Genomic DNA, 9,752 nt, shown 5'->3' on the forward strand with positions numbered 1-9,752 from the left:
ATTATAGAGCTAAGTGTTGGGGCAACTGGTACTTGTATACTGTTGGCACGATATGTGCACTAACTTGATCTGTAAAAGGCCAGAGGTAAAGATTAGACACAGGGTTGGGAGTTCGGCAGAAAGTGTCCTATTGTAGCCTTGAGATTGTGCAAGCTCAGAGTGCCGCACCCAGTAAATCATTCACCAGTGTGTAAACAGTGAGCACAATGAGCCACTATTTGAAGTCTTATCTTCTGTTCTATCTTCCTGCTAAAGTATAGAGTCAAAATAGTGCAAGAAATACTTTATTTTTAATTCACAAGTTTATGTTTATTAAAAAAAACATACTGTAACAAGGAATCCAAGCTGCAAGCAAAGTTACAGTTAACTTGAAAATGCTTTGAAAAAATATTTTGAATTATGCTTCCTTTTAATTAAGCCGGAGACTTATATAAGAATACCGCTGCTACAGAAGCACAAAACATTCTTTAACGACCATGCAAAAATTGCAATTTCAACAACTTTATTTGAAGATATGGGAATGTCAGATTTCCCTTAATGTGTAGCTTCAGTGGCATTTTCCTTTTCTGAACCATTTAGTGTGTCTAATATCTGGTCACTCTTGTATTGAGACGGTTGCAGGCGGTGCCGGTTAACACCTCAATCCTGGCATTCACGCCCTTGTGCTGACTTTCACAGGATTACTGTCAGAATGTTGCAATAACCTCAGTGACACCCAAAGACGGTCAAGAGCCGCACTGGAATGTGTAAGCACAGATTATTACTGTATGAATTGGGAAACCAGTGGAAGTCAGAACATATATAGTTTTTTAAATGATAAATAGTTTTAAGCATGTAATTTGAAAAGGAGCATTTTCATGTAAAATATTACCAAGGCAATTGTAATCTTGTCTTAAATTCATTTAGGTATTTATTTCTTTTAAAAAATATATCAAAACTATTCAAATTTAGAGCAATTTAAAAGCAACCACATAAATGCAAAACTGTATCATTTACAGTGAACACAGATTTTTAGTGACACCCAAAATACCCAAAGTTGTTACTAATTGATAAAAAAAAAAAACCTTGCAGCGCATCACTGCATATATCTATACATCAGCTAATATTAACCAGCAACACTTTGAATGACACAAATACACTAAGTAATATATGTACAACTGATTGCATCTGCATAGTTTTCAGTGCAAAAGACTTTTACCACAAAAGCAGCAAAGAGAAGAAACAGAAGCAACACCAAGCTCACACTGGCAGCTTGTTCTTTTTCTCATTTCATTCATGATCAGGGGCAAACCAAGCATTCAGATCCCAGGCCTCTCTACATCCTGTACGATGATAAGTAAACATTATTTTTCAGCTGCGTTGCTCATGTCTTTGTACAGACGCCTGCTAGAGTTTTGAACTTTGGTCCGAGTGTGTTTAGGAAGTCAAGGTTATCATTGTCGCCAACGTCACTGCAGCATCCCACAGAGCCAGCTGCAGAGCCCACTCCCTCAAACCCATAGGAGTGGATGATGTCGTCCGCGTACCGTCCATCCTCCTCTGTTCCCAGATAGGCCAGTTTCTGAAAGACAAGACCGGAAGGGAGAGGAAGCGTTTTATTACTTCATATGGACTAAGCCTGGGTGATGGGAGAGGAGATACTACACCGTGCTCAGGATATGATTGGCAGTCAAGATATTACACAGCAAACAAACAATTCACCAGCAAGTTAGAGAAATAATATTTCTCACCAAGAAGTTGAGAAATATTAAAGTTTACACAGGATACTATCACGGCTTAGAGAACAAGATTATATATTACACATGAGAGTTACCTAAGCTCTTACAGATAAAAAAGAAGTTATTAAACCTCAGAGAATGAAAGGCGAATGAATCTGGACACATTTAATTGTGCCGCTTTTACGTTGTGCCAACTTCCACACTTATTTTTTGTTGTACTATATATATATATATATATATATATATATATATATATATATATATATATATATATATAAAAATCTTAACATTTATTTAATCATAAAACAACATTACCTCATGTATGTAGCGGCCATTTGTTTGCCAGGTGTGGAGAAATGCTGAGTCCTGCATGAGGTGTCTGTTGTCAAAGCCCATGCCGCTAGTGAATTGACCTCCACTGTACTGTTGAGCACCATACTGGCTATCATACTGGCCGGAAGAATAGTGCTCTTGCATATCATTCGTAACAACACCGGACTTATACTGCCCAGCCCCGTGTGTGCTTAGGGCTCCGATCGTGCTGGAACTCTTGTTCCCCGGCCATCCTGCATTCGTCAGAGAACCCTTAACTGAGCCCTTCACTGCTGGTTCAACAACCGTAGTGGGGACAGTGATGAGACTTGAATCCTGCAGAGCAAAACAACAATAGATTTTAAAAGAGCAACAATTACATAAAGGAAGCAAAGCAAAAAAAACAAACAAAAAAAAAGGTTAAGATGAAAATAAGGTTCCTTTACAAAAACATAAGCCCTGGCAATGGTTTCATTATTCTGTCCTCACCACTTGTTCCCCTGGGGCTTCAGTGTTTGATGCGAGCAGGATTCCACCACTGTCTCCTGCATCATCAAGTTCCATCTTCTCGCGCTTTGTCACACAGAAAAAGGCAATCAACATGCCTGCAAAAACATAGCAAGTATGTTAGAAATAAGTGCAGAAGGAGGGCATTTTTATAATAAACAATGTTCCATGTGTGGTAGGCCTCACAAGCATAATGACATTATAGACCGTATAATTCCATCACATATTGCTCGGTTCCCAATATACAATGCATAATTCAGTGACAGAACCAGAACTTTTTTTTTTTTTATCATTCTTCCTACACATTTACACATGCATGAGCACAAAAATCTGGTTTCATTATCTACACAGTATAGCCTGCACAATTCTGCTGGCATGATTTTGCAGTGGGGGACTCACAGAGCAGTAGGAGGAGGGCCAGAGGCAACAGCATAGCCAGTAAAGCCAGTGGCCCTAATGACACAGAGCTTTGCTTGGCCAAGCAGGCTCCATTCCTGCACTGGCAGATCCTCACTTTCACCGTCTGTGTTTTACCAAAGCCCTGCAGATCTCTAACGTCCATGGGAACTGTGTGTATTCCTGTAGGAAGGGGTTTGATCTGCTGCAATGTAGCTGCCGTATCTAAGGAGGAAAGACATGTAAAATTATGAACAGCCTCAAGTTTCTCAAAGAAATAGTAACAAAATGCTGTGCAAAATGCTTTAACCTTTAAAATGAATGTTTCACAACAGATCAGAATACTGTTATCATTATGATGATTCACTTTTTTATACCCAAAAACGTTATTTTGTATCAACATATTCACCCTCCATAATCTGGTGTGTCGAACAGAGCTTACAGAAAGTGGTTGCCATCACACATAGAATGAATTTGTTTGTAAACCCAATTAAACAACAGCAAAATAATATCAAAACATGCAGGATTATATACCCTGTATGTCCCAAACACATACTAGAGCCCAACCTATAAATCTAAAGTTCAATTCGCATCAGCCAATATTAGCTAATCACTTTTACAAATGCAAAAGTGGTGTTTATATGATTTTGGAAACAATGTCACTATTGCATAATTTGGCCACCAGAATAATGTCTCAATCAGTACATGTCTTGATAACGGGTTAGATCGGCCAATATATCATCAGATTTTCTTTTTACTTTTACTATTGGAATCAGTATCCACTCAAAAAATCAATTATTAGTCAAGCTCTAAAACTCTAACTTCTACAAAACCTGGACTAAAATCTGGTTAGACTTGGTGTCAGTGGTTTATTTGGATAGCTTTTACTAAAATACACGTGTCTGGGGGATAATGAATATTTGATTAACCGAGAATCATATGTTCACTGCTGTAAGTAGTAGAAATGCTTTTTGAGTTTTTACATAAGTTTTGATATTGTTTTGCTGTTTAACAGGCTACGTTGTATAATTGATGTAGAACAAAAGTATTTAACTGTCCGATTAGACTACTTCTCTGAAATAAAACTACTGTAATTTTCTTATTTTGTTTAAAAGACACTCTTTGACAGAGAAATAGGTAAGAATACAAAGACATACCATTAAATTTTGTCACAGACCATTTGTCATCGTGGCCGCCTGGCAAACTAAAGGTGAAGGGGCTAGAATAGGGAGATTGGTCTAAGTCTTCAGCCACAACCAGCACAGAGCCAAGTTCTCCTTCCTTCTCACACAACACCAAATCGCTGGTGGGGACCACTGGCACGTTGTCGTTGTCATCCTCCACCTGAATGATGACTGTTCCTGTGCCTGTCTTGGCGCCTGAAATACATGAGTATTCTGTTAGTATTCATGCAAGACAAAAAAAACTGGGCATGTCGGTGCCCAAAACAAACTGTATACACCTCGTTGGCTGCATTCTGACATCACATGGGTGCCAGTTATCTGGAAATTTGAAATTCTCAAAAAGCATCTGAGGGAGGAACCCAATTTTCATCACCACACCAGAAAACTGTGAGTCACTATAAATGACTAATCACATCACGTGTCGTCAATAGGTGTTTTCACGTGGGACATTGTCCGGGCAAAGCTGTTTGTACAGATACTGGTAAGGGTGGGTATAACTAATACCACCTACAGGCATAACAGTACCATGGCAATATGTCATATGTGGCAGGACTTGACTTGATATCAAACTCAATGGAGATAACAAGTTTATGAAGGAGGTAAAAAAATATGAGTAAAGAATCAAAAGTGCAGTGTCGAAGGCTGTGATTTCTTATGTAATCTTGTGCTGATAAGCTTCAGCTGAAACAATGGAGGAACAAGAGATACACTTGAGCTTATGCTAGTATGTCAATTCTAGCATAAGCTCAATTCTGTATGGAGTCCGTTGTTCATATATATATATATATATATGTGTGTGTGTGTGTGTGTGTGTGTGTGTGTGTGTGTATATGTATGTATGTATATGTATGTATGTATGTATGTATGTATATATATATAGCATTAAAAGCAACGTACTTGCATCCACAGCCTTCATGGTGATGTTGTAAATTCCATCTTGAACAAACGCTGACTCTCTGTCAATTGTGTTTGCAACCCTCAGCTCGCCGGTATTTTTGTCAACATTGATCCAGGAGCCTGGGTCCATGGTCTTGTAATAACTGAGAGACAATGGAAACAGTACTTTTGTATTAGTACCACATTTAGTTCAGCAGTGAAAGTCTGCCCTCAAGTGTTCAAGAGAGGTAACGTAAAGTTGTATTGGAGTCTTGAAAAGGAGCTACGATTGTGTCTGTTATGAGCCACACTGTACTACGTAAGTAGTAAATAAAGTAATGATGCTTACGTGATGCCCTTGCTGTTCTTGGTCTCAGGATCTACAGCTGTGTAAGCTCCTATCAGCGTGCCGTTCGGTGTGTTCTCTTTGACGATGAAGCGGACAGTAGGTGCTGTGAATTCTGGACCTTCGTCAACATTGCTGACAGTCAAATCCACAGGAATGGACAGCCACTGGGCAGTGGTGCCACTCAGCTCAGCTTCATTACGTGCCATAACCTCAAGCTTTATATTTTTGGTCTTTTCATAATCTAAGGGCTGGAAAAAACAGAAGATGTAAGTCTGTGATATTAATATTACTGCCACAACTACAACTACTTCCAATTCAACTAATAATTATAATTATAATAACAACAACTTAATAACAGCTGCAATATAAAATCCTACTCACCTTAGAGATGTACAGAAGCCCCTCATTTGTTTTGGGGTCTCTATCGATTCTGAAATTTCCATTTTCATTTCCTTTGGTGATGACAAATTTAGAAACCCAGTTTGGTGTGTTTATTAAATCCTTATCTTCAACGGGAATTCGGAGGACAAGTTTTCCACTTTCGTTTTCCCTGACAGTGACTTCATACTAAAGGAAATTTGAAAAAGTGTCACTTACATTTGACAACACCGCTTTAACCTCCAAAGATGCACCTGTTATCGACAGTTCTTTTTTTTTTTTTTTTTTTTTTAGTAATTGCTAATCACTTACAGATGTTTTTGTGAAGGTCGGTGGGTTGTCGTTGATATCAGCCAGATTAATGGTTGCTGTGCCTGTATTGGACAAACCATTTACTGCACCATCCATGTCTTTGATTTGTACTGTCACCATATGCTTGTCTTGCACCTAAAGAAGAAATATGGCAAAATGATACAAGAAAAAGGTAAATATTGTGTTGTGATGAGGAACAAGACCCAGATAAAGCATTTGAATCATCTAATATCTATGTCTGAGTAAATTAATAACACAATGATGTCGGTGCTCACCTCTCTGTCCAGGGTGTTAGTTACTGTGCTGATGACACCTGTCGCTGGGTCGATGAAAAACAGGTCTAATCCATCCAAGAGACTATACCTGATCTTGACATGGAGAGTTCCGCTTTTGTCTCTGTCTGTAGCGTTCACCTTCCCCACCACTGTCCCTGTGGTGTAAAATATAATCACTGAGTTTATCATCATCCACACAGAAGGTCAAACACTCAAATATGATGTGTATTTCACGTTCCTCACCTGCTTTGCTTTGCTCAGGAACAGTCAACTGCAGTGGCATTTGGAACTGCGGCGCATTGTCATTCACGTCATCTACGTCCACTCGGATGTCCAAAGGTAAGTCTGTCTGAGCATGTGTTTTGATGTTGTAAACTCTGGTAACTAACTGAAAAAAGGAAAAAAAGTCCATTTTACAAGGTCCACACACTCTTTATGAACTATATGAAGTGTAAAGCATGTCATGTGGTTTAATTTCCTTTCTACGTCAGAGATGTACTTTAGTGACAAATATTAATGATTCCACTTAAGGGTCAAATGAAGATAATTAACATTATGGTTTCACACTAGAGCTTTATTTGACTAATTCAGTTGATTGTGAGGACTGTTGGATGGTCAAAACAAGCACCTTGGGGTTTAGGAAACTGTGACTTTCTAAAAATAATAATAATGAGAAATTTTATTTATAGAGCGCTTTTCTAGATACTTAAAGAGGCTTAATCAGATTTGTTGATAAGGAAAATAATCCTTAGTTGCGGCATTATTTCACACTCACTGTAAAAGAGTCATACATCTCACGGTCAACTGACTGGTGCAGAGACAACATTCCGCTTGTCCCGTTAAAACCGAACACTCCAATAGGGGCCTCATTGTAACCAGGGCCACTGAGCTCGTAGTACACATTGAACTTGGCTGCCGAATCGGATACAATCTGCAACAGAAAGCGAACACATACAGGTAAAAACAAACACTATAATTTTGTTATACATAAACCATCTATCATATAGGCAACCCTCTTTCTGCATGCAATACTTTTAAATGAATCAAGGAAAAAAAAAACATGTGACTCCATGAGACCCTTAGGCAATCTGATGTGCAGGCATAAAAACAACAAAGCAATCAGAAGAAAGTTATATAATAATAGGTGTGTTTCAGTGTGTGAATCAGATAATCCGGGGACAAGAACATGGGAGGAAAGAAAGGGCACCAAGAGGAAAATTAAGACAATTAGTTTATTTGTTTTGTTAATAAAGACTTCATAGTATTTATAAGATTACCATGTCAATGTCTTTTGGAAAAGGCCCCTTATCATTCTCTAATATGTTGAAGGGAGGAGGACTCCACCGCCTTTTGGATCTCTTCAGGAAGCCTTTTTGCTGTGAAATACAAACAGGTCAGAATTTGCTTTTTAAAAAAAAGCCTCATTAACAATATGACTTGCATGTACCAGGCATAATATAACCTCACCTCTCTTTCGCTCTCTTGCATTGTACTGTGAACAAGGTGAACTTCCATCTCACTTTCCGGTCCACTATTGTCCTGAGCCCACACAGAAAATGTCCGCCCTCTGGTTGACACTAATACAGGACTAACAGCTACTACTGCTCCATTACTCCTGATGGTAAAACTTGGGTCTCTTACAGTAAAGTGCAATGATTTGGTGTTACAGTCGGACACCTCAACTAAAAAAAAAAATACACAGAGAGTAAAGAAACGGTGAAAGGGGCTTTAAAACAACAATAAAAGCCAGTATACGGACTTTAATGGGTTTCACGGTGTTGAAGAATAAAGATAATGAATTAATGAGCTAATAATCAGTCATAAATACCTTTTGTGATCTCGTATCCGACCGGAATCATTTGTGGCACAAGTACGTAGTGAGAGCTCGGGATAATACAGGACTCAACGCAGGACAGGACCTGAAGTTTCAAACAGGAGTTCAAATCACTAATTTGTTAAGTTTCCCATATAGGTAGTTACACTGATACAATATAACTTTATATCTGCTGAATATTTACATGGTCGTTACATTTAGAACAATAAAGACAGTTGGTTTAGAGGATATCATTTTTTTAAAAAAAACGAAAACGAAAACTGGAAGTACTTACCATCAGCAGGCAGATGTCGAAAATTAAAACATTCGCCATTTTTTTAACTTTGTCCAGTGGCCGTAGCACTCCGCCGCCAGTTGTCCGGAGAGTGGCGGATAATTCGTATCGGTGAGCTATAAACTCAAAAGGAGAAAGTCGTCTCTCTCCTACACTTGTCCTCTCATTCACATAAGACAGACTTCGCTCTGGGCGAGTCGTCTGTCTGTCAGTTGCTGGTTGTGAGTCAGTAGTCAAGACACACCTTGGCTGCCCCACCCAGACTGTGATCCTCCTTATACGACGAGCAAGCAAAGCACCTTAAGGCTTCGGACTGTGTTTGTGTGCAACTGTACTTAATGCTGAACACGTAAACTTCCTTAAACTTTGCAAACATGTTTTTTCTTTCTACCAGCAGGGGGAAACATTTACTAAATCTTCTGCCAGCTGAAGTCATGGTAAATTTTAGAATGTTGCAAGACATCAAAACATAACTAGAGACCATATCATTTCTCGTGGAAGAGTTATAGTTGCACCATGTGAGATACAACCGCCATAAAGCTTTAAATGAACTTTATATTAACTTTTATTAATGCTGAGCAGGTGCCCTTGAAGTTGTGTATGCCACAGAAGAAAAGTTAACACTGTCCATGTTTCAGAAATCTTTTTTTTTTTTTTTTAGGCTATTTACCCTTTGGACAATAATTTGTCTTTCATCTTGTTTTTCAAGAGCATCTGGTCCGAGAAACCTCTCCCATGTCCACACAAAGATTGACCCCTGCATGCCTCTTCTCGCTCTCCACTGAAGCATTCTGGTAGGAGGAACAGAATCGGGCTCCTCAGTTAACACCACAGGAATGTGAGCTGAATGGAGGCTGGTGTGTGTGGGAAGGGGAGGGGAGGGGGGGGGGCTCTGCTCCCACAGCCAGGCGCTCACTATCTCTATAAACTGCTGATAAAAGTGAGAGTGATCAGAGCCAGAAACACTGGGCCTTTGTCGTTTGGAAATGTCTTTTTTGCATCTACTGTAAAAAGAGTAAACCTTGCTTAAAAGTGCATTGGGAAGTCCCATTACATGGGGCTGCACATACAGGAAAGGTGAGAAAAGAAAGACTGTGAGTCACTGGCGAGGACATTGTGAAAAGGCTCAGCGGCTGGGAGCCTTAACAGAAAATTCAAAACAGACTCAGCAAAACACCCCCCTTTGTCACTCCCTAGCTGAAATGGAAGGGATTTATTGTTGTGTTCAGGCTGCAAAGTGCATGTATAGTACACAGTAAAAGTATGTTTGAATAGTTAAATCCGCTATGTTTCTGTTTATTCTCTTGGACACAACATCTGACCTCTCCCTCCTACAC

At 39.2% G+C, this 9,752-nt stretch overlaps 1 protein-coding gene across 1 annotated transcript; it reads right to left on the bottom strand.

Moving 5' to 3' along the window:
• Window positions 1-268: 268 nt before the first annotated feature.
• Window positions 269-9,010, bottom strand: dsc2l (desmocollin 2 like). Its single transcript, XM_067605964.1, has 16 exons — window positions 8,416-9,010; window positions 8,136-8,226; window positions 7,775-7,989; window positions 7,585-7,683; window positions 7,083-7,238; window positions 6,551-6,695; window positions 6,308-6,462; window positions 6,033-6,167; window positions 5,724-5,909; window positions 5,343-5,590; window positions 5,015-5,157; window positions 4,091-4,312; window positions 2,937-3,158; window positions 2,520-2,635; window positions 2,034-2,366; window positions 269-1,561 (listed from the first exon to the last, which is right to left on the bottom strand). The coding sequence occupies exons 1-16, from the start codon at window positions 8,452-8,454 to the stop codon at window positions 1,364-1,366; spliced, it is 2,703 nt and encodes a 900-aa protein (XP_067462065.1). The 5' UTR covers window positions 8,455-9,010; the 3' UTR covers window positions 269-1,363.
• Between the last annotated feature and the right edge of the window lie 742 nt (window positions 9,011-9,752).

This window comes from Thunnus thynnus, chromosome 12, assembly GCF_963924715.1.
Source record: "Thunnus thynnus chromosome 12, fThuThy2.1, whole genome shotgun sequence".
In the NCBI taxonomy this organism is placed as follows: Eukaryota; Metazoa; Chordata; class Actinopteri; order Scombriformes; family Scombridae; genus Thunnus; species Thunnus thynnus.